Source organism: Callospermophilus lateralis, chromosome 7 (genome assembly GCF_048772815.1).
Source record: "Callospermophilus lateralis isolate mCalLat2 chromosome 7, mCalLat2.hap1, whole genome shotgun sequence".
Lineage (NCBI taxonomy): Eukaryota > Metazoa > Chordata > Mammalia > Rodentia > Sciuridae > Callospermophilus > Callospermophilus lateralis.
Window position 1 is genome coordinate 82,119,008 of NC_135311.1, and position 26,485 is coordinate 82,145,492.

The 26,485-nt window shown below is 37.7% G+C and overlaps 1 protein-coding gene across 1 annotated transcript in view; it reads right to left on the reverse strand.

Annotated features, from left to right (window-relative positions):
• Positions 1–569: 569 nt before the first annotated feature.
• The window catches only part of LOC143403939 (alpha-N-acetylgalactosaminide alpha-2,6-sialyltransferase 3), a 520,448-nt gene continuing 494,532 nt past the window's right edge, over positions 570–26,485 (reverse strand). Inside the window, exons 4-5 of the mRNA XM_076862282.2 lie at positions 3,864–3,971; positions 570–2,796 (exon numbers count right to left, since the gene is read on the reverse strand). Of these exons, the coding sequence (XP_076718397.1) occupies positions 2,610–2,796; positions 3,864–3,971 (295 nt within the window). The 3' untranslated portion in view covers positions 570–2,609. The remainder of the gene's footprint in view (positions 2,797–3,863; positions 3,972–26,485) is intronic.

The following is a 26,485-nucleotide window of genomic DNA, read 5'->3' on the forward strand; positions in this document are numbered from 1 at the left end:
TTAAGATGACAGAGGAAAGGAAGTCGTGAGTTTCTATCAAAACCCCAATTACACTGGAGATAATCCAAGTGGGTCTCCAATTTGAGAGTAAAATATTTCTCTTTCTCGATTTTAGGAAAAAAAAAAGCATGAAATAAAACAAAAAAAAATGCAGAGTAGGAATTTAGTTTAAAAAAAGAAAGAGAGAAAAAGAAAGAAAAAAAGAGAAGAGGGAGAGAGAGAAGGAAGAAGGAAGAGAGGAGAGGAGAGGGCAGGCCCTGAGCAACCACCGCGGGGCATGCCCAGTGCCTGCCTTTCCCACACATGCAGTGAGGAGACAGAGCACTGCAGTCTCCTTCATCAGGGAACCATAGACGGAGGCCAGAGAGCAGCATCTTAACAATTTCTCATCAGTTAAGGCAAAAACAAACGAGTCGGCCTTCCATTTACTGGGAAATTAAACAAATCAGGTCATGGCATTCCCCAAAGCATTCTGATTAATCAAGGATTTCTTTTTATTTAAAAGTGGAATTTCTGTATCACAACAAGGAGAAAAACAGTGTATTACAATTTTTTGACATTTGTATCTATTTATTTTTGAGTGGACATTTCTATTCATCAAAAAAATCTTAATATTCAGAGACCTGAAAATCATATGAGGAAACAACCAAAGAACAACAATTCACTTCCATGATGAATTTGGAACTTGGGTATTTTTATGGATGTGGGTGGGTATCAAGTGGCAGAAGAGGAGCAGGAGAGAGGCTTTTACCTAGATCAGCATATTTTAATGATAACTCATCTTGATATTTAGCACTGGTAAATACATGCCAACTCTTCCTGAGGTGAAATGCATCATTTCTTCCAGCCTCTTAAAGGTTCTTTAAGTTGAGCCTGGCTTTTGTCTTTTAAATCATTATGCAAGGAAGTATCTAGACTCCTAGCTACTCTCTCAGCGAATAAACCCTCTAATATTTAATGAGCAATGAGAATACAGAGAACAGTTTTCTTAAACCTAGAATAGGAAACTATTTCTCTACTTTCATTCATTTCTATTGTCCCTAATTCCCCATCTTTCCCCATCTAAATACAGTAATTAAAAAACCAAACAAACAAAAGAAAATAATCAAAAGTACTTAAGTTCACAGGGGTCTTAGTCTACGGCCAAGACCATCCTTATGGTACTTTCTGCATAACCTTGATATAATATATTGTATTTGGCACTGAAATCAATTGATTACTAATCTATATAAATGCTAGTCTATGCAAATATTAGCAAGTAGAGAAATTCGGTGTATATCAGAACAATCAACAAATTACAGATCAACTACTAAAAGAGATGGCAGAATTTGCAGGCGATAATTCAGTGAGGTGGTCACGGGCATCACATGGTATAGGATATGAAAAGGACTCTAAACAACAAAGCACTTTGGACATTAAGGTCATCATTATAGTTATTATGGTATAACAACTGATAAACTATGGGGAAAATTAACCCCAAGAAGGCAAAAGTTCTGTTCAGATGTAATATAAGGAAGGAATCACCCATGTTTAACAGTTGGCACTTGGCAATGATACTGCAATGTATGGAAAGACACAACTTGGGCCTATAAAATAGAAATTTGAGTATACAAATATATACTATGAAGTATGATAGGATACAAATTGATGTAAAAATATGCTTTGCTTTCCCTGTTTCATGATTTTAAAAAGCATATAATTTTGTGTTGCTGGATGTTGAAGCAGAGTTAGGAAACCCTTTGGTTACGTTTTAGGAAAGTTTCACAGTATATGTTATTACAGTGTTGAAGTTGGTATCTTACATGTTAAATAGCCTTCACAAATATTTTGGACTCAGCCAAAATAACTAAACACTAATTCTGATACTATGTTTAGTTACATTGTTTTGAGTAGTAAGCATGAAGTGGTCAGAGTGGAGATTCCTCAAGATTTGCTACTTGGTACATTTCAGATTAAGTGTTGAGACAGTCAAGTGACCCTGATCTGTAAGACTTCCTTGACCGACTTCATTGCTAATTAGGTAATGGCCTGAGGCTTCAGCTCTGGGAAGGACCACAGGAAGAGGGAAGATGACATATCAAAGAGATATCTTCCCTTCCTCAGGCTAATTAGTAAACTGCAGTAAGATACTTGTACCCTGATAGCATATCTTGGGACAGTGTTTGACAGTTAACCATTCTTCAAGATGGTGGAGCTGCCCAGGCTCCAGAGGCCACAGATTCAGTAATCTGTCTTCAGGAGGTCAAATTCCATGACTTTTAAAAGTTACTGTTGAAGAATTCTGGGCAGCTATCTTGAAGGGTAATCTTCCATTTCTTAAGTCACAGTTGTCATGTCACTGGCCTTCATTTCTATTCCAGTTAAATTATAAAGTGCAGTATGTAGTGTTGAACCTTCAGAAAGAACATAATGTGGACAACCACCCTCCACGGAATCCCACCAGGTTCAAATTTCTAGCAGAGTCACTGTCCATATCGGAGAATGTACAGGGACTTGAGCGTCGTTGCTGTCATCTTTATCATCACCATCATGGTCATCGGCATCACCAGCATCACAATTGTTATATCAGGATCAGGACAAGTGATGTGGCAAGGTCAGAAAATCCAACATCAAGACACTGTCCAGTTTGGGTGTGTAAATATTATTCTGTGTTTCTTGGCCCATTTAGCAAACACTTTCTTTTCAGTAATAAACCTGTGTCCCCCATATGGGGCATGTTCATGAAGAAAATATTCATCACACTCATCTCTTCCTTGTTCATAGTAATGATAGGGGACTTTTCTATAACCTTCTGTCCTAGAAAAGAAAAAAAAATAGGAAAGGGAGAGAAAGATTGAGATGAAGAATGAAGCATTCACTTACAAGAATCCATTAGGTGCCCAGTAAATGCATTTACTTGAAAACCCATAGATGATTCTTGTTGATGAACTCAGTTAAAAGCTATTATGTATGAAAGCTTTTAGGAAGATGTACCAGGTTTTTAGTGCTTTCATAGATCAAGGAAAATTTATACATCACACCAATTACATTCAAACATATGGCTATCCTTTGAAAGAGGAAATGGTGTATAATGGAAGCGAAGTTGGGCAGACTGATGCTCTTGCAGAATTTAAAGAAATTTTGTGATTTTTCAACAGTTAAGACTTTGGGTTCATCTGTGCTCTACTATATGTATAGTTAGGGTAGAAATATTTGTTCATGAAGATTGGGCTGAGAGTTACCATTTTGACAATATGATTAAAACAGTCTCTGAGTTATAATGTGCCAATCGTTGGTAGAGAATATATTTCATTACCCTGATGAAGCATGGAGGGTTTGTTTTATTATCTAATTAGAAACTCTCCCCCCAGCTAGGATATACTATGGATAAACACACTCATTTTAAATAAGGATCTGGCAGATTACTCAACTTATTAGTGAAATATAATTTCCAGGAATTCTTATTAAGCTGTCAGTTTCTCTGAGGCTTCAGGACATTTTTTCCTTCATGATCAAATATAACCATCAGTGGATAGCCATCCATCAAGCATTAGAGCACAGAGATGACAAACTCACTTTTGCAAATTAAATTGCCTCTAAACTTGTTCCAAATTTCCAAGCTACAAGTCCCTGACATGCCACTGATTAAGGAAAAAGTGTTCCTTCTGACATTTGACATTAGACCGTGGTAAATATTTTTCTTTTTATCACCCCTGAAAGTCACAACTTGATGCACTGACAATAAAATGTCATGTCAGCAAAGAACACCAGGAAATAATTGTTGCTTTATCTGTTTCTCAGATTTATGACATTAAAATGAATTGTGATATTTTGACATGATATCAGAATTGGAGCTGCATAAAAATAATTTCCTGTGATCTTACTTGCAGTAGGTGTCATTTATCATCCCGTAGACGTGGATGCCGTAACAGGCGTCCATGGCCAGAAGGAAGGTAAACCACCCCGTGCTGAGGTAAGAGCCAGACTGCACTCTGTGGGGGAACAAACACAACAAACAAAACAACACAGAAAACATACACAGAGCAGAAATGAAGTGTGGTGAGAAACAAGCAACACTTCATCAGAAACATAGCACTTGTTACCAAGAAGCATTAAGAAACTTGACAATCTGTCAAGGATGCACACTTATTTTGAATTATCTCTGAATAATTTATAGACATGCTCCTGCTCTTACTACCTTAAGCCTCAAAGCTACATTGTGTGATAGAAAAACCATATGGCAAATATCTGAAGTCAAATAATCCTGCTCCCTTCAGGTGAAAAATAATTTATTTGATTTTCCATAAGACACAAATTAGTGCTCTCTATCAGAGAGCAGGTTTTCTAAAGGTTGTTTGGAGCCCTGTTGGGAACTGAATGGGAATGGTGTTGTCGTGCTTACCTGGACAGATTACTTTCTCAAAGGCTTCTTGGATTTTTATGTGTAAATGGGGTGCAGTGTAGGTGAGTGGCTTAGTCTATGAAAGCACCCAAAGTTTTCCTAAACTGTCTTCCAGGTATTGTGAGACAGGACTTTTCCCTTGTAATAACAATGTTACCAACCTCATCAACACATTTTTACTCGACACCTACTATGTGCTAATCACTATTCTAGATGTGAGGAATACAGCAGTTATCCAAACATCCATTCAGGTCTTTATGGAGCCCAGAGGATTAAGTTTAAAGGCAACTGTGCTATAAACATTAGTCAGAGAAGGCTTTTTTGATAATAGGGGCAAAAATCTAAAAAATAGTATTAAGGTTTGGTAATGAGGGTGGGGATGGAAGTGTTTGGCAGATGACAAGAAGCCATGTAGACCATACTAGAGAAAAATATTTCAGGAAGAGGAACCAACAAGGGCAAAATCGCAAAAATAGAAATGTGCTTGGATGTCCAATGAGGAGTTGGGAAGCACAGTCACTGAGGTGGGAGGGCAGCTGATGCTTTTAGATGTAGCACTGACCACTGGCCACTCATTTCCAGAAACTGGACCTCACTGAGTTATACGCACTTCCCTTTGTGATAGCAAGAGTAGCGGCGATGCAAATCTGGAATATGTGCTGTGTGGGTGGGAAGGGGTTTCAGAGGAACACAAGGTAGACTATGGAGCACTTTGCTTACTATAAAACTTAGCCTGCTGTCATTTTGCAGTATAGGGTCTGAGAAGGAGCATCAATAATGGGATCTGCTAGTTTGAAAATGGGGAGATATCAGAAGAGGCAAATGCTTGACAGAAAGCTCCTTAAGAGAATGGGCATTATGTACTGAATTTGTCTGGCTATTATTTTCACGGAATTGTATACCTTCTCCTCTCCTTGCTTTCTCATGCTACTTTTCGCACATTTTTACTCTCTTATATCCTCTCTTTCCTTCTTCATTACTAGCTTAGATAAGCACTAGTAGAGATCCCTGAAAATTACAGCATTTGCTTGGACATAATGAGAAAAATATGTCTCATTTCTTCACCCACTTATTTATTTTTCCAACAAATATTTATTGGTATCCTATTATGTGTCAGTGACTGTGCGAGAGGCTGTTGATAAATATTTTCCTAAAGAGCACATGATCTAATGGAGGAGGAACACACATTAATACAATTGATCATAATACAATACAACAAAGCAGGGGCCAATTTATTTCAGAGTCAGTACCGAGTGGAGTACAGAACTGAAGTGGAGATACTTGGTCTCACATTGCAGCTGTGCTACTGCTTGAATGAGAGGCTGTGGACAGCCAGACTGTCTGGGTCCTAGTGTCCTTGTTTCTAAAATGAGATGGTTGAACTAAGTCATGAGTAAATCTTCCTCCAGATTTAAAATAGATGATTCTGTGATCATCACTCTCCATCATCAATCTGTGATTAAGCATTAACCATTAGGTAGTAACATGCTCTGTGCATGTTGGATTGTTGCAAATAGCAATCACATTAGTTAGATTATATTTAGTGCTTACTTGTGTGCTGGGTGTGATACAAAATGCATGAGATATAAGTTTTAAAAAAAGTGTACACAAAGTGTTTTCCTTGCAATGGTATAATCACTAAAAGTTTTAGTGGAGGAGCTCTGTGTTTGCCTTTTCTTACTGCCATTCAGGAAAATACAAATGACTGTCCAAAGCAGACGATGCAACTGGACTGTGGTACTAGGGGTAAAGCTTAATTTGAATGAGGATAAATATAAGTTGGGGTAAATGGTCATTCCTTTGACACGGTCCCTCCACAAAATTGCCAACAGTCAAGAATACAGATGGCATTCCAGGTCAAGATAAAGGGGGATCCTTTGTGTGACATATGGGCCACTACTCTGCAAAAGAAGCTCTCCTGACTTATTCAGGTCCAGCCCAGATAGTCAATTCTGAGAGTTCAACAGTAAGCATTTGAGATGGAGTCCTCAAAGGGTAATAGAACATAACTGTTTCTGTGATTCCTCTATCTTTCTTCACTTGACCACAGGAAAGGGGTCAGGAATTACAGGCTTTGACATCTGTTCAAAGATCTTTCCACCTCACCACTTAATAAGAATTTATGATACTTGGTTCCTTTTAGGCCTAACCTGATTTATTTTGTTTCGGGGTAGATAGTCCATGCTAATTAGCCCAAAAGCTCTTCCAACAATGTGTGCTGCATTTGATTCAGACACAGGAGGCTCATACTGCCCAAGTGTCCTGTCCTAAAAAACAGCACTTAATTAGACAGTTGCATTTCCCCCCCCCAATGCCTGTCATATATTTGGGATATGAAATGGCATGAGGTTTCCTACCTATAGTACATGCTGAGACCTTCAGAGTGCTTTGTTCTCAAAATGCTCAAGGTAAATGTCCTTACAAAGATGCTTGAATGGCATACTAGCAACTGCTAGCTCTATCCAGGAATTCTTCCAATCACATAGCTGGTGTTTTGAGTCCCTGGAGGAACGCACTGGCCTGGATGGCCCTGCCTCCGGTAATTCTTGTAGTATACTACATGTGTACCATGTCTTGTTGCATGGGTGTGTTAGAAAGGAATATAAACTATACCCAAGGAAGCCTTTCAGGATTCAATAAAACAACACAAAGACTTGAGCTGATGTACTTGAAATTGTTTATAGTTTTCAGTTTGAAGAGACCTAGTAATCACTATCAAATGGCTTAAAATTCTTCAAGAGTGTATTCTGGGGCCAAATATTGTATTTTGTCATGCATACGCCACTATGTATCAGCTGGCCATCAACCATAGTACTTTTTATACCTTCCACATTTAAGGATCAATAAAAGCAATTATTGTCATCCACAAATAAACAATCAAGATTCCCATAGGGATGATAAGAGAATTTAAGCCCCTAATTCAGTACAATAGAAAAAGCTTAAATTAATGCAGTGGAATAATGAGCCAGTGAGCCAGCCAGGGGAAAATAAAGGCTGAAGAATTACCAGGAAGCTATCAATCATTTGCTTTCACTGGCCAGGTTCTGCCTCCCACTGCTTCTTGGTAATCAAGATACTTATAACTTGGAAACTACTTAAATATACCTGTGCATCCCTTGGAAAAAATGATGCTGTCAACACCTTGATGTAGCACATGCTCGGAGGCATATCATTTAAAATATGATCTTTCATCTAGTTTATTACTGATAAAATGTAAGCAACTTTACCCCCTTGATGTTTACCCCTATTCCTTGATATCTTAAGGCCATCACCTGAATACAAGGACTCGTTGTCTGTCAAACTATCCTCATTTTTACCACTCTCAATATTTATGGCTGTCAACATCTCTCCTTTGCCTGCTTTTCAGCATATACCTTATTTTTGGAAACATTGTGAGGCACTTTTTTCCTATTACCTGGCAAGCTGGAAACTTCTACAGAGTAACATTTTTGTTCTGGGTAATTTCAGAGGATGAACTGAGTACTCTGCAAAGGTTACTCTTCAAAAGAAAACTGGATTTTGCTGAATTTATTATTTGTTTACAGGATGCTTTGCTAATTATTCAGAACTGTCACTTCATGACTTGGGTTTTGAACTCAATAAGCTTATACTTTGATGGGTAAAATAATAGCACTTTCTCCAGTTCAGGGTTTCTCAGTCTCAGCACTTTTGGCATTTTGGATGAAACCATTTTTTTGTTGTGTGGATTTTCCAGTGCAGTTCTCTCATTTTTTCCAGATTTCTTTCTTTTGCAAGCTCACCTGGGTCCTAATAGGACAGTAGAACTCTTGGCTCCCATGCCTAATCCTAGCATAGGGTGGTTTCCTCTGAAGGTGCCCCTGATCCTGAAATGCCAAGTTTTCCTTAACTATGGTTCCTATTTTGTCTTCTCACTGTTCCTCAGACTTTCCTGATCCAGACTGACATCTTTCTTCGTTCTTTCCTTTATAAGTCTATCTGAAACCATTCAGGTTTGACCCAACTTTACGCATTATCTTACCTTTTCACACAACCCTAGGAATGACCAACCCCTGTCTCTTGGACTTGACCAAAGGGCAAGTCCTTATCTGTAAGTGAGGATGCATACTAGGGAAAGGAAAGGAGCATCAGGTGGGAACAAAGACAAGGAGTTTGGGAGCCTCCGTCTCTGCCTCTCCCTTTATGGAATGGTTCCTTTGGGGTCCTATGACTCAAACTTTTCAATGTCATTTCTACCATTTCTTATCTCTTCCAGGAACCAATGAAACCAATCCTGGGGCACTCAAAGCTAACATTTCAGAAGCATAATAAGCATTTATCAAGGCCTGAAGGGGATCAAGACCCTCCCAATAATGGAGGTTTATTGGAGAGCACAGTATTGGCAGCAGCTTCTGAAATCTGCTATACTCTGGAGTAAAAAGGGAATTTAAAAAAAGAATTAATCAATATTTCATGTCTTGTCTTAACATTATTGGACCTCAGTTCTCTCATCAATATACTACACTGGCAGGATAAATAAAAATAGCAGAGTAAGTTTCCAGATGCCTTCCTAGGAAGAAGGAATACCTGGCAGAATACAGATTATTCAATTAAAATCATTCTTTCCTCCATTTTTTTTTCAAAAGCACATGGATAATGAAAGAACACATTTAAACAAAGAGACTAGGCAAGAAAAACAGCTGATGGTTATCAGTAGTACCTTGGGATTCAATCTAATATTTGTGAACCAGTCTAATGGAAGCAGAGCTCAAAGTTTGGAAATAATTTCAGCTGTCCCCAAGTCATATATTTTTGTATATTATTCGATAGTCCAGAGCTATGGAAATGCTCCAGACTTTGCCCATTATATTAACACTGTATATTTGTACTATCTATCAGTGGGACATGACCAGCAAATTCTTTAGGCAGCAACAACTTTCTGCAATTCAGGCAGCAGAATTCTCAGTCTCGGTTTGAATCATTTGCAAATGGACATGAAATTTTCAAATGGATAAAAACATCATCCTATGGGTGACGATTCTTAAGAGAATATACCAAGTTCAGGGAATTCAGGCTTGGAAAATAATAAGAATTACCATGGATAAAAGAAGAAAAACAGTATAGATCTTTGAGGAAGACTATACCCCGCTGTCCCCCTCAGCTGATGCAGAAGGCCTGTGTTAATCAGTAGGCATTTGTACTGGGAATATAACAAATAGTTTTCCTGCCACAGAATCAACAGGACCTTCTGACTAGTGATGAATGCAATGAAATTGTACAAAAGAAGAGTAATAAGAAATGACTGTGTTCTTTTCAAAATGTACATTTAAAAGTAAAATGGTACAGCTCCCAAAGGTATGATTTATGGCTGCTGTAGAAATAGAAGATACCACTCACAAAAATTACTTTGTTCATTCATCTCAAAAATTAAAAGGTTATTTCATTCTTGCCCCTGGGCTTTAATGCCCTTTCAATTGGAGATGCTGATTTCTGGGATTTCATTCATTTCCTTAAACGAACAATGGAACCCCAGGAAAGGCAGGGGTGCGTGATGGAGATCTCCTGGACCCCTTCCTTTACCAGCAACCAGTTTCTCAGCCACTCAAAATGGATGAGTGCTAAGGGCTGAAATGCATTCCCTCAGATCCTTACTTTGAAATCCTAATCCCAGGTGGTATATTTGATATCTGGAGATAGGGCCTTTGAGAGATAATTAACTTTAGGTGAAGTTACGAGGGTGAGTCCCTCATGATGATATTAGTTTTCTTGTAAGGAGAGGAAGAAACACCAGAGCTCTGCCTCTTTCTACCACATGAAGAACAGCAAAAAAGCAGCCATCTACATCTAGGAAGAAAGCTGCCAGAAATCAATACTGCTGGTACCCTGAGCTTGGACTTCCAGCCTTAACTTATTTAAAAAATTATTTTGTTTAAGTCATGAAGTCTATGGTAAGCTGACATATGACAGCCAGAGAAAACTAAGGCAGTGGGTATCCTATAAGGCCCCCTCCCAACAAACCTAAACTCACCTTGTTTTTTTCCAGGACTCTTTCTCCTGAACTCTCTGCTCTAGTCATTTGGGCCCACATATTTCTCCTTAAGCACACCTAGAGCGTGTTAACCTCCGGCTTTTCATGGTTGTGAATGATTTTCCTCTTCCTGAAAGGACCTTTCCAGTTTCTAATTATTGAGCTTCAATCTGCCTCCTCTCACACATCCAAAAGATGACCTAGTCCATAGAAATAACAAGTTGCCCCCTACCCACCTCAGCTAAGGCTCGACTCAGGGAGACCAGACTTGAAAACTTCTCAAAACTAGGGCTATCAAGTGTGTAATTCTGCAAGTGTTATGGGAGTATCAGGGGAAGAGCAAGAAACACAATTTGGAAATTGTGAAATTCCTTCTGTAACAGGAGGTAGGAGCTCAGCTAGAGTTGAAGATCAAGTAGAAACTAGGAATAAACGATAAGAAAGACAGCTTCCAGGCTAAGGGAACAGTTCATGCAGAATAATGGGAATAGAGATTAGTGAGGCTCTGTCCCCTAATCTGAAATGGACCTCAAACACCATCAGCGGTTATTTCCATACTACACTGTTGGCTAGAGACAGGATGCATAAGAAGCACTGATTTATTTTTCAGTGTTGCATTGTGTTTTGAAATATTGTAGATATCTTGATGTTTTTTATAGTTATTTTTTTCAGATGTAGGAAATTTATGGGTCTGGAGAAAAGTATCCAGAAGAAAATTGGCAGAATTATGTTTTTTCTTCCTCATTAAATTCCTCATTAATTCAGAGTTGAGAACAAATGTAAACAACATATGACGAAGAATAAAAACAATTCGAAATGTGTGATGATGAATGCACCTAGTAGTGCTCATCTGTGTTATAAACTAAGTTACAAATCATTAGCAAACTCATCTAATCTCCACTTAACCACCAGGCAGGCCTCCTCAGTACACACCTGGAGGTTCATGACTATTCCATTGACAAAGGAAACAGTTCTTAATTTACTTACATGGAAATGAAGACATACTTCTCCTCTAAGCATGTGAATACCTTGGAATACCTTTCAGACCTGGAAATGTTGAACTTAATGACTTGTAAATATCTCCTCCACCTAGTAAGGTTTCTAGGAGAACGAATGATTCTATGCACCTTCGTAACCCCAATTTCTACCCTAGATAACTTCATTATCTTCTCTGGATCTCTGATTTTCCTAAATGACCCCAGACTTGAAGATTCACGGCATGTAGAAAGTCTGTGTGGGAACTAGTTACAGACTACTTATGCTACTGTACAGGTCCTTATCACAATGACCAAAGGTTTTTGTGCTTTTTCCCTCTACTTGGTGGTACTGATAGTCCCCTCTCTGAGCATGGCTTGCTGTGGGTGCAGTAGCTTTCCTGACTCATTGCCTCTGGGCTTAATCAAATGACTTGCCGAGACTGAAAGATGAGTAGAAATAAATACTGTGATAGTTCCCTGTAAGGATTTTAAGATGCATTACTTGGTTCCAATTTCTTATACTCTTTCTTCCATCATGAGAATAACACATCTAGGGGAGGTGTTTCTTTGGCCTCAGTCATGGAAGGAGGAACCTTATGGAACAGATGTGAGCCAAAATTAAAACCAAATCCAGCTAAGCTTAATGGACATATAGCTGATCAGGGATGTATGAGTAGGAAATAGAACTGTTTTTGCCAATCATTGAGTTTTAGAGTTATCTGTCATACATCAAAAGCTGATTAAGATATCTCAATTGTTAATTTCTATTATTTACAGAGAATTTATATGTGCCAGATCTATAGCTGTACATTATCTTCCTGAAGTAATGCTCATAAAACCCTCCGTCTAGGGAATGTTAGTATTCCCATTATACAAATAAACATTCAAGGTTGTACAAAGTACTATATTTGCCCAAGGATAGTCTGAACTCAGGTTCTTAAATAAATTCTTTCTTGGTCACTGTTCTCAGTGGTGTACAAGGCATTGCATGTCTGATAGATCAGCCAGCAAAGGATCTCAATTCTTCTTTTGGCTCCACTATTAACCCTCTGGGAAATCTTAGACATGTCACTTCTTCCTGGACTATGGCTTCTCTGAAAGCAGAATTAGAAGATCTGCTTCGGGTCTTCCATCATTAGCTGCAATTCTATAAAAGTCCACGTTAGAGAAATTATAAATCTACAGTTGTATTTTTAGTACAGGGATATATCTATCACCACTTTATGGGTTTGTCCTTGTAACTTCAGTTCAAAGCACTTTCAGAATTTCAGCTGTGGACCTGTTCAAACAATAGCTTTATGCCACTGATGTGGATATATGCATTAACTTAAAGAGATAAAGAGGTAAGTCTTGAAATAAAGATGAAGTTCCTGGATCCACTCCACTCCCTAGGCCCGGCTTCCTTCCAATTCTTTGTTTCTGTCAACTTTTAATAAATCCCCCTCTTTGGCTGGTGTCAGCTGAAGGAGGAGTCTCATCTCTGCAACCAAAGATTGAAGTTGGATCGGTTGACCTCTAAGATCTTTTCCAGCACAACTGAGTCCATCAAATATTCTAGGTATAATTAGGGACTTTACTTTCAACTAATCCTTGACTCTTATTAGCAACCCTTCTTTGATCTGATCTTACTTTTATACTTGGACTTAAAATAGTTGCTTCTTCTCAGTTTACCCTTCAACTTATCTTGAAATCATGCCCTTCCTAAATTGATGTGGGCTTCAGTATTCTGAATGCTAATCAGCTTCTCTACCTAAGGCACAGGTGCCTGTTCTCAGCTAACCTGATAAATGTAATTAAAGGAAGGGTTTGTCTTTCTCTTCCAGCTCTTCTATCAGCTGAACCTTATGCATATATTTTCCTTATGACTTAAAGGGGGGGGAAGGAGAGATTATAATCAGGTAGGTGTATGTCGAAACAGATAAAAGACTTTTCCTCCATTTTCCTTTTTTGGAAGAGAAATGAAATGACTTATTTTCCCCTAACTTTGTGACATAACCAGAGCTTGAGTTAAGCGATGCTTTTCCATCAGAAATTGTTCTAGCACAGCAACAGACTAAAACTTGCTCCTGACAAAAATGATTTCTGAATTTGTGTTCTCTTTTGAGATGAAAATTTAAATTTAAAAATAACTTTTAAGTCGCTAAAATTTTAAACAAGGATTTGTAACAGTGGTTTGAAGTTGTTTTAACCCAGAGAGGAGACCAGAGAGGATCCAAGTCTTACTAGCTCCTCCAGTACCTCTAAGATCATCATTAAACCACCCTCAGCTACAGCCCAAGTGATTAGCCTCACACAACAATGAGATTAAAAAACACAAAGCAGCTCTGACCTTCCTCTGGTTAAAAAAAGACTAATTTTGCAGCCACATCCTGCTCATTCAAAGCTATTGTCATCTTTCTGAGTTGTATGGCTCAATAAGTCCTGGAATAAATTATTTTGAGGGAATATTCATTTTCAATAGGAAACTCTAAGCTACACCATTTTCACCGTCTACTAAAACTGTTTTTATCTGGCTCACTAAAGGAAAATAATTCAATCCAAAAAGGTCAGAAGCAACAACTGACACTGAGTCTTAAGGCATTTAGAATTTTAGCGCCTCTAACCTAAAGGAGAGGCTTTAAAGCCTGCCATTTTCCCAGTATGCTGACATTAATTGACTATCTTATGTGTAAGATCTTTGCCAAACGGAAGGGTAACATAAGCCTCTCAAAACAGGCTGGTTTAGTGCTCCGACTCCAGCCTGAATGCTCTATCTGAATACCTGAAGTTAAACAAGTTAGTGATGCAATCTTCCTTGAAACTGTCAAGGGTAATTGATTCTCATTTATTAAAACTAGCTATTTGTCCACCATACCAGAATGCTATTTCAATTAAAAATTGCCAGAAATTTCAATTCTAAAAAAAAAGTCCCTTTTCTCTATTTTTTAGATGCCTGTTGAGATGGGATTTAGGATCAGAAAATGTTTTCTTTGTGGTTCATCCAGATTTTCCTATTGATTTAGATTTGATGTTGTGTGAAGGGAAGAATCTCTTGTGGAGGTAGTACCCTTCCCACCGTGCTGCTGCAGAGCTTGGCTGAATACCAGTGGGGAAAGCCTGGAACTTGTTGCCTACTGTTAGGGTTTGGATGTGAGGTGTCCCCCAAAAGCTCATATGTGAGACAATGCAAGAAGGTTCAGAGGAGGAATGATTGGGTTGTAAGAGTCTTGACCCAATTCGTGATTTAATTCCCTGATAGGCATTAACTGAGTGGTAACTGAAGTGGTAGTGTGTGGCTGGAGGAGGTGGGAATTAGAGCGTGGCTTTGGGGTATATATTTGTATCTGGAGAGTGGAGTCTCTCTCCCTGCTTCTTGATCACCATGATGTGAGCTGCTTCCTTCTGCCACACACTCTGCCATGATGTTCAACCTCATCTTGAGCTTGGAGAAATGGAGCCGGCCTTCTATGGACTAAGACCTCGGAAACTGTGAGCCCTCAAATAATAGTTATTCTGACCAGATCCTTTGACTACCAGAACCTCCAGAAATTTAGGGGACCTTTCTCTTTTCACAATAATTTATTCTGCCCAAATCAAGGGAAAAACCAGAAATATACAGAAATGTCAAGAAGGCATAATCCTTCACTTCTCTGTCCAGAGGAAGACGAGAGCACTAATTCTCCTCCTTTAAACAAAAGACATAATTGTCATGTGTCTCTGAAATTCTTCAAGTGCTATATTTTTGTTGATCCAGAGTAGCCAAAATTCTATAAAGAGGAAACTAGAACACAGAGCCAAAGCAGTATATCATAGGAAATGCCAAGACAAAAAATATATATACAAAGTAGAACCTAGAAAATGTTCTTTATGTGAAAGCAACTGATTAAAATGCAAGAATGTTGTATTGCCACAGATTTTCCTATATTGCAACAGTCACAGAATGTCAGAAAAAGAAATCTCCATGCCCAACTATAAAAAAGAGGAGGACTCCACAAAACAGGGAAGGAGATCCTCCGTCTGGCACATTTGCTGTATGCTCATGTTTCTGCACTCTAAAATTCTGACTAACGGGGTTGCAGGGAAGTGACCAGGGGAACTACTGAATTCTGAAAGCTGTTGGATAACTGTATTTGAAGCCCTCTAATTGTATTCCTTCCATTCCCCTCTCCTCCTTACTTCTGAAGCTGAATCCTTAAGTGCTTATAATCAAAGCAAAAGAATATAAAGAACTACATGGAGGTGAAACACAAGACAACATTTTATGAAAGACTTACCCCCCAAATAAGAACATGGATTAAAGATAGCTTCTTTTTTTCCTCATGAGCCCAACAAAGGAAGTGGAAAGAGGTTCTGACCGTGGAGGTTTAACTAGCTCCCTCCTCAGGGATCCCTGAGGGATCTCCTGCCCCTGGATCCCTGGCCTCTACCTCCTGGTCACAGCCCCCGTCTCCCTAGAAGTACTGTTTCTGAGTCCTCTCCCCTCTTCCCCAGCTCTACTCTCCACCACTGCTATTGATACTGGATTTTATTGTCCTGTCAGCATAGACTGGGTACTGGTACTTATTAAAAAAATAATTTTTTAAAACTTCCTAGGTGATTATAGAATGGTGCATAGCAACCAGGGCTGAAAATCACTGATGTAAATGGTAGTTAGGTTTGAAGATTCTATTAGAAGTTGAGTTCCACTTTCTTATGAGTTCAATTAGCTTCTGAGAATTGGCCTGAGAATCTAGCCACTACTTTAAAAGTTGTTTCTTTAGGAAAATGTGTCCCAGTTTATAAATGACCAACTTCCAACCTGACTGGAAACTTGCCAGTAGATGTTGGTGGGCAGAGGTGCCCCATCTATCTGAGTCAGCCATGTCTAGCTTATAGCGGGCGCTCAATTTGTCCAGCTTAGTTGAATAATTTTTGGAAAGTAGCCTGTTCCAAGTAAGAAACTGCCAACATATTTTTTTTTTTCCCTGAGGATTTTAAAACATTTTGCTGTTATCGTCTCAATGATGGTGTAACAGAGACTTCCTGATAGAAGTGTGATGTGTCTGAGGATATACCAGGGACATGCCAGAGACACAGGCCAAGTCAGCACTCAAAGTCCCATGAGTTTCACACACAGCTCTTCTCATCATTTACCTCCAGAATCAAGTTCTAAACTCTCCTTTTAAAAAAAAATTAGTTGTAGATGGACACAATACATTTTTTTTATTTATTTTTATGTGGTGCTGAGGATCGAACCCAGTGCCTCACACATGTGAGGCAATCTCTCTACTGCTGAGCCCCAGTCCCAGCCCCAGAACTCTCCTTTTTCCTCGTCAGTTAACCCATAGCTCAGAAGCAATTCTGATTTTACTAGAATTGAAATCTGCTCTCCACTTTTTTATAAATAAGAAATTGTTGTGAAGGATTGATCACGAACTGTATGTAATAGAAAGAAGAAACAAAGTTGGGGCTCCAAGCGCTGGAAAGATGTGTTTCCATAGTTAGTTTCCCGCACAGAAGATGTGTCAACATCACGAAGCTTAATCATTGCTAAATCCCTGAAATGATGAGGTAAAATATCAATTTAACTAAATTAATTAAATCTTCACCGCAAAGCAAACTCTCAGAAAATTAGTAGTGCCTTTTGCACCCTCCTGGAGTAGGAAAGCACACACCCCGGTGGGTTCTCATGGCGGCTGATCTTAGGTCATTCCACAGACAAAGGAGAGACTTGCTGCTCTCCACCTTTGTTGCCACTGTGCTTGCCTCTTGCTGCTGAGGTCCTCAGCTTCACACAGGCCGGAAATGACATTTGCACACTAGCTTCCCATAGGAAAGCTTCCTTCGCTTTTCTGTTAGCACAAAGCGCTTTCAATTATGTCCAGCTCAGAAATGTCATTTTATTCATCAGAAGGTCATTTTACAGTTTTTAAATGGCTTTGGACCTGCCACTTTCTTTGAGTAACCCTGACCACAAGAGCAGTTGCTATTCTCCTCGGGCCGAGCTTACAGCAACTCTTTCATATAAACCTTCTGTTAATAGGAATAATGTGTTGGAGATCGTTACTGGATTTGTTGAAGAGACTTTTTAAGAGTTCAACCGCTGACTTGCACCATGTGAGAGAAGAAAAACTTGAAGTGCTCACAACCATAGTTGTGAGTGAGTGCTGTTTCCTTTTGCTGGCACTTCAGGAATGAAACATGATGTCCGTGGTGCCGAAGAACATCTTAGGTGGTAAGTGGCTCAGTTCCTGAGTGACTCTGGGGTGATTTTATCAATCTGTTAGTTCACTTTGCAGTGGCACCATCATTCTCAAGGTTATGGATGGGATGCCTGACTTTCCCTTCTTTCTGCTTGGTGCTCCAAATTCCTTCTTCATGTCGTCATTGGCATCCATTTCTCCCTTTACTTTACACTGCTACTTGAAAACCCCAGTAACAGGCAGGCTGGGATAGGCTTCAGATCAGTGCCTCTGCCCACCATGGCAATTATGGAATCTATAGCTACCTTTAATTGGGGAACAAGGTGGGGCTGGACTGGTGACAAAAGTGAATCAGGTCCCAGGGTGCCATCTTCTTGGTTTTTTTTTTTTTTTGCAGTTGTGGCACAGTCTTTACAAATCACAAAAAATTAAAGGTGGGGAAAGAGGTAAATTTTTAAAAAGAAAAAAAAAAACACTCAAGTATGACTATGGAGAAAGATTTGTTTTCCTATCTTCCTACCCAGTATTTTTTTTTTTTTTTTTTTTTGTAGTCACAGGTGAATTTATGGTGGAAACCACCTCTATGTGTTTCCAGGTGAGGTGTTAGAACTGAGAAACTACATGCTGAGTTAGACACAAAATCAATATTGTTTGATTCAGCCTTGACAATTCATCATGGTACTTTCCCACATCATCTCTTTCAAGAAGGTAATGCAAGAGGAAAATCGGATTTTTCTCTAATCAAGGGTGAGGAATGATATTTAGCTTTGTGATAATCAAGGAACTTCAAAGAACTCAGTGTTGGTTGAAATATGAAAGCCACTTAAATCCCAATTTTATATTGCAACATGCCACAAAAATCTTCTTTTGATTATTATTAATTTTTTTAGACTTTATACACTATTAGAAAAGCAGTACCATTTAATAAGTATGCTAAACATAGGCCCCAAACTACTAATAAAAAGGATCTTTGGGTGGATGGGTGGACCATTAGTTGTTCCCAGCAATTCACTTGCTTCCTTGAAGAGGGGGGAGGCTGGAGAGGGAACCACTTCCCTATTGATCACTGTTATTTTTCTCTCTAACATACATGTTTCTTATTTTCAGAGTAACTCAAGGATATGTAATCTCAGCAGTTTATTCTCTTTTTGTGTGTGTGTGTGTGTGTGTGTGGTCTCAAAAGTAATACATCATTTTGATTAAAGAATTGTTTCATGGGCAACTTATATTTTAGAGAGAGGTATGTTATTTTTTTTTTTTGTAGCCTACCTGGCTTATGAAGAAATAAGTAGAGAAAATGAATAACTTAACAGCTAATTTAGAAAAAAATAATTTTGAATATGAATATATTCAAAATTTAAAATTACTGAGTATATTGACTATCTAAGACCATTGTTATACATATTTATTGGTTAGGGCATTTTATATAGAGATATATGTGTATTTACATATCTATGTAGTATAATATATACTATAAGTAATCCACATATTATATGTGTAATCATAGTATTTATAACCACCTGAAGAAAAGGATTCACTCCTCTCAATTTAATTTGTACTCTACATATTAGGAGCACAAATATTTCACAAAATTGAGGGATGAAATCACATGCATCTATTTTGCAAACACGATGCCCTTATTCAACAGACAGCAGGCATAGCAAGCAGCTTGCCAGGAGTCAGGCACCACATAGCTAAGGTAGTTTGCTTTTCAGTATGGAGTAATTCCTGCATCTGGAAAGAAAGCGCATGAACATCTTTTTGCTGGGCCCTTAGCTGATCCATGAAGCACTGTCTATAATAATATGGCATCTCTCTGAATAAAGGGTTCTATGACTTAGGGAGGAATTGCTCTCAAAAGTGGCATTAACACCTTCTCTTTCCGCTTACAGGCCACAAATGTCCAACATCCTCTCAACGCCACTTCAAAGAAAGTGTTTTAAAAACAGGATCAATATTCTTCGACCTTCTTCTTGGGCTTCTAGGCCCCACAATTCACCTGGCTCTGCTGCCTCCCTCCCTCCAGGCCCACATACGTGTCACCTCACTTTGTTCCCAGCGTCGGGGACAGCATACCCATGGAGAAGCTTGATTCTCCTGCCTGGGATTCTATCATTTTCTGCTTCCCTGACCTGACTTTGATGCTTCCCTGTTCTGCACTGAACTGGGGTGACAAGAGCAAGGAGTTATTGCCTCTAAGCAGAGTAGGCTGTCCGCACCGTTAGCCCTTGGAGCAAAGAGCAAGTGTGTTTACTAAAGTGAGGAAAAATGGAGACACTTGAAGCCTCATCAGTAAAGAGAATAAAACTAACAGGGGAATTTAATTACAAGCTCACTGACAACCAGTTAGCATTGTGTTTGGGTTCATTTCTCTCTTGGCTATTTTATAGAAAATATTTCAAATTAAGAAAATAAAATCCTGTGATAATTCCCATGCTGCATAAGTTGTTACAGAGCCCAGAAAAATATGGAGCATTTCCCAATGCATATTACCAATCCAGTATCACACTGATACTAAAATTCAACAGAGAGCCAAAAGGGGGTACAGGGAAAAAATGACAGTACAATCCCATTTATAATTACAGACTCAAAAATCCTCAATTAAAACCTAACTAACTGGTCTTAGCACTAAATTAAAAGGTCATACTCTATGGCCAAGCAGTGTCTACTCCAGGAATGCCAGGAAGATTTAATACAAGGAAAGTTATTAATAAAACACTTCTCACAAGTGGGAGGTTGAACCCTGTCAATGGCATGCCAATCGGCCTTACATGAAGGACAGGGAAACATGTAATGTTTAGAAATGAAGAGTTTCACAACATTAACTGGATTTCTTGGCTGCTGGATATCTGGGCTATCTTTCATTTGATAATGGGCTAATATAATCTATAAGAAGAAAATATATTAAGTAGCATTTCCTCAACTTATTTGATCCAGACAATAGATCCCTACCCTAATTTTTTTTTTTTTCATGGACCAGCCTGTGGAATGAAAGTCTCTGGCAAACATTTTTTGATGGATCCTGTATTAATTTCATTCAAAGTATCAGTTATTCGACGAAGAAACACTATGTCATTTCTCAACAGATGACATAAAGAATTTGACAAAATTCAATATTCAACCCAAATAAAATGTTTTAGTCTGTGACTAAAATGTTTTCATTAATCCTTAATAAAGAACACCGCTAGTAAAATAAAGGCTGACATTGTAAGTCATGGCTAAATGTTAGAGAAACGTCATTAGAGTCAATAATAAGAAATGCATAGACTGTTGTTTTACTCTAACATTATTCCAGAAACTTTAGTGAATGGAATCAACACATAATTGTTCACAATGGGAAGAAACAAATCTTATAGCTATCTGAATGCATCTTCAATCTAAATGAAATAATGATGTCTAAATGAGAAATAGTAGAAGGAACTCAAGAAGATCATGTTAAGCAAAATGAGTTAACCTCGGAAGGTCTAGGTTCCTATGTTTTCTCTCATAAGTGGAAACTGGAGAGGAAAAAGGGAAAGAAACGTATGGATGAGGGATCTCGTGAAAATCAAAGGACTAGAGGAAATAGACTAGAGGAAAGGAGGAGGGAAGGGAAAAGTGGAATGTCAATCCTGGGGAATGACATGGGCTAAAATATATCGTTATACTGTGTGCACGTAAAAATATATAACAACAAATCCCACCATTATGTACAACTGTAATGCCCTAATAAGAAAAGAAGAAAACTAAAAACTATTAGAATGAGGTAGTTAGATAAAATGGTTAAATATAAAATATGTATTTAAAAAACAGATAGTTTTCTCTTATAACCAGAATCAATAGTTAGAAAATAGAATGTATCAAAATAACTTTATGTTTATAGTAACAGCAACATAATGCAAAATATTAAGGAATACTCTTAATAAAAATTTGCAGGACTTTCAAGACTGAACTACCAATTTTACTGAATGGGAAGATATGTCAGTTCTTTCCAAGTTAATGAATAAGTCTAAACGCAATTATGATCAAAATTCCACTGATGGGAAAATATTCATAAAAAAGGAAAACACGTTGATAAAGTGAAGGAAAAATGTTGTTAACATGTGGAATTTGAAGGGTTAATGTTTTTAATGTAACAATGGATCTGTTAAATGACTGAAAGAGGACAAACACTGCAGAGTGGGCTTGTGTACCCACCTGGCACTTCCAGCTCAGGAACTTTGGTTTTACTCTGACAAGTACACTTTCTTGGCAAGTGTTTCCTGACAGCCTATATCAGATACCAACCACCCCCACTAGAATGGCAGTTCTAGTCTCTCATCTGACTTCATTTTTCACCAAACTATTCATCACCACCTGACATGGTAGAGATTTTTAAAATTGATTCTTTCTCTTCCCACTAGACTGTGGAGTCCACGAGCGTCATTTATTTGGTCAATGTATGTTTTCCCAGAATCTAGAGTAAAAATCATCCTATAACAGAAGCTCAATAAATATGCTTTGGTTAAGTGAATAAATACCATCTACTCTCCTTTAATAATTCTAAGTATTTCCTACATTCATTGGACACTTTGACTAATGTATTTTATGTGTGACTGTCATTTTCATTCATATCAGCATGTTCATGCCTTGAAATTTAGGGTTATTTATTTGGCTTGGAATGAACTTGCTATTTTGTAATGAAATTATATTTTATATGAAACAGGACTTTAAAACTTTGGATAAAAACCATATTTTAATGGGAAGCTATCAAGGCCTATGAGGGGGGCATTTTGTCAGACTATCTCATCTTAGTAACTAAGAGAATTTGTTGACCACGTTAGGTTTGGTTGGAGCAGTCCTAGGATTATATAAGATGCAGGACTGCAGAGTCAAATTCAGAGGTCAGGTTTTAGCTGAAAGGCTTGTGCCCTACATAAAGGTATAGGCCAAGACAGAGGCTAGACACACAAGTGTCTTGAAATCCTGCCTGTATTCAGCCATGGTTTGCTCCTTCATTCTGGCTGTATCCGCCCAGAGGGAGGGATGCTATACTATTGTGATGAAAGAAGAAATAAATATTTGGGATTCTTTCCCCCAGTTCCTGGCACAGAGTTCAAGTTTAAACTCAGTGATTTTCCTGAGTGTGGGATGATAAGACCAACTTTTGTTATAATATTTGGTCTTAGTTCTTGATTCCTGTCAAAACAGCTTCAAAAACCTTGGAATCTTCAGAGTGGCATGAGTGCCTTTTGGTATGTTAATAATATGACTGATGACTGGGGCTCCTAGAAAACCTCAGGATGGTGGAATGTGATGGACATCATTATCCAAAGTACATGCATGAAGACTCGAATTGGGTGTCAACCTACTTTATATATAAACAAAGATACGAAAATTGTGGCATATATGTGTAATAAAAATTGTGATGCAAAAAAAGAAAAACAAGTACATGTATAAAGACATGAATTGGCGTGAACATACTTTATACAAAGATATGAAAAATTGTGCTCTATATGTATAATAAGAATTGTAATACATTCTGCTGTCATGTATTTAAAAAAAATAAAATCAATTAAAAAAAAACACCCTCAGGATGGGGGATAGTTGCTAGAGGAACCAATCATATGATTAGAGGGTTAGAACTTAAACCTCATTCCAGGACCAGGATAAAAATCACAAGATTGAGCTCAGTTACCAATGGTCAGTGGTTTGATCAACCATGTCTACATAACAGAATCACCATAAAACCTATAAATAAAGGAGTTCAGACTGCTGCTGGATTGTTGAGTACATGGAGTTGCTGGGAAGGTGGGAAATCACACCCCTCCCCACATACCTTGCTCTGTACGTCTCTTCTATTTGGTTCTTCCTGAGTTCTACCTTTTATAATAAATAGGTAATGACAAGTTAACTGTTTTTTTTTTTCAGTTCTATGAGCGACTTTAGCAAATTATCAAAACTATTGATAGGTATACACCTCCAGTTTATAGATTCTGGTCAGAAGCACAAGAAGCCTGGATTTGCAATTGGCATCTCAATTTTGTGGGACTGAGTCCTGTGGGGTCTACACTAACTTTTGCTAGGTAGCATAAGAATTGAATAGAATTGTAGGATACCCGGATGATGTCTGAGAATTGGTTGAATGTGCAAAAAGATCTCACACAGAAAAATTGTCCTTAAGCCTAGAGAAACAAGTTTTTTCCTTGGGGTATCTTTAAGTAATCCCTTACCTGGAGGGGTACCTTTTTCAATTGTACAAAAAGACTAGGGATAATGATAGCATTGGGGCTGTTCATAATCAAGATTTTCTTGAGTAAATTATTTCAGAAGGCAGAGACAAAAGGAAATCATCAGAGATTCCAAAACTAGCACATTTGCTGTTTGGGAGGGGAAAAGAAAGGTCCTGAGAAGAGCCATCCTAAAGAGCATTTAGGATAGACAAATCTCATTCTAATAATCTCAATAAGCCTAATAAAAATATAACTTTTCTGAACAGAGAGACCAAAGTGAGCACAATCTTGGGATTATAACCTTAAGAATGATTCTGAATAAGTTTAAATCCAAAGTTGATGGAGATTGATAATAAAAATGTTACAGAAGTACTATTGATTTTTCTATTTGTGAATTGACACATTTAATGAGATTCTCCCAAGTGCTAGTAGGTTATGGGGAAATAGGAGGCTATACTATGTGTTAGGTGATGTGTGCAGGATGCAACAGGATTTTAGTAGTTTAGAAAAGGAAGTGATCATTTTTTATTGGACATGTTGGAGAGGTGTTTATTAAACAATAATATTTAGGGGTATTAAGTATGAGTGGAAGTTTTCCTAGTGGATGAAGAAAGAGCATTCCCAACAGAGGGGTGAGTATATGATTAAAAGACAGAGAAGTTAAATTGTGGCACATTCAAGGGATGAAGAGGGGTTTAACATAACCACACCATATGGTATATATGATGGAGTAGCAGGAAATGAGGGTAGAGAAAGATTTTGAAATGTTGGACTACACGAGAACCTTCTGTGCTAAGCTTGTCTTTTAAGCAAGGGAGAGCCAGGCACTCCCTAAGAGGAGGAGTAACGTAATACGTTATTTCATATTTACAGGGAATAACATGATTAAATTTTTATGACAGTCCATGTGAATTATAAACTGCATTTGGGAAACATTGGTGACACAATGACAAGATAGAAGGTCCAATTAAGACATTATAAAGATGGGAAATAAGTTGTAAAAAGGATTAGAGAGAAGAGAGACCCAAATCACAGAACATTCCTGAAAACTAGTAAATTGGATGCGGCAGAGTCAAGCCAAAGCGATTTCTAGTTTGAAATCCTGGTGGGATGATGATACCATAATGGAAACATAGACTCCAGTTATTTTAGGATATGAGACAACACTGAAGTCTGGTGTTAACTTTGAGGTGTGTCTGGGATCACAGCTTGGGAAATTCCAAGATGAACTTAGAATATGAGACTGGACAGATCAAGTCTGAATAGAGAAAGATCTTGCAATGTTCGGATTATGAATGTAGAAGAATAAAAATCAAGAAGAGGAACAAGAAATCAGTCCTTAAGGGGACCACAAGGATATGATGTATAAGTAAGTAAGAGGCCAAAGAGAGAGATGGAGAAGACACAGGTAGAAATGTCCTTTGATAAATGGTTCTCTTTGCTTTGTTAGATATTACATTTATAGACTCATCACCTCTCATTAACAGTATTGATTTTCATTAATTTTTTAAAATAGAAAACAAACTAATATGGCAGCCATAATAGGTGCTTAATGAATTTCAACAGTGACTACAGTTTCCAGAATTTCCAGAACAAATTTGTTTATAGAATCTTTAATATCTGGTGTTTCATAGTATATAGTTTAGAAAAACACTAAACTACACTTTTGGTAATCTTATGTTAAAGAAGCTAAATTGACAGATAAAGTACTTTTTACTTAATAAAAATGAAACACTGAGAGGATTTGACCTCACAATTCAAATATTCAACCCTTCTTTCAAAGAACTGTGACTTTCTAACGGCCAATTAGTTCTTTATGTACTGGAAAGTAAGAGCCACATAGGTTTATAACCTTGAAGCCAGGGTATGTACACAGACAACCACCACATTTTCTTCTATATGGGTGACTTTTTATCTCCCATTCAATTTTTTCTGGATCTACATTTATTATTATTGTAAAATATCTTATACATTTAAATGACATACATATGTAATGTGTTCATGGGTCCAAAGAGCAATAAACACTCAAGCTTAAGTAAGAATTATCAATTCAAACATTTATGTTCCTACCCCATATCCCTGGCAAAAGTAATCACTATTTTAGTTTTTAGATGCATCATTCATTTTTTTCCTTCAAATTTTAATATATGCGAATATGTTCTTGATCAAAATATTATTTACTTTTGTTTCTCATCATTTCATATATGACATAATTTTGTGTGTATGCTTATGATTTCTGTTTTTCCACTCAGTATTTGTTTGTGAACTTGATCTCTATTAATGCTTGTAGCCAAATTTTATTCATTTCTTAAACTCTCACCCTAAATCCATATGAGCACATAATAATTTATTTACCCATTTTTTTGTGAATGGACATTTGAGATGCTTTCAGTTTCTTTCTGAAAACGAACAACCTGTACAAATGTTTCTCTAGAGAATTATCTAGAAGCAGAATTGTTAGGTGGAAAGGTAAGCAAATGTTCAACTACAAGATAATTGTTTTCCAAGGAATGGGGACCAATTATACTCCCATCAACAGCATACATGAACTCCTGCTGCTCTTCATCTTCAAAAAATATGTATTTTCAGACTTTAAATTTTTGCCAATCTCGTGGGTATAAAATTATACTTAATTTTGGTTTGAATTTGCATTGCTCTGATTACTAATGTGGTTGAAAAATCATTTTTTAAAATAATTTTAAAATTTGTTCTAATTAGTTATACATAATAATAGAGCACATCTCCACACATCATACATAAAATGGAGAATGACTTCTCATTCTTCTGGT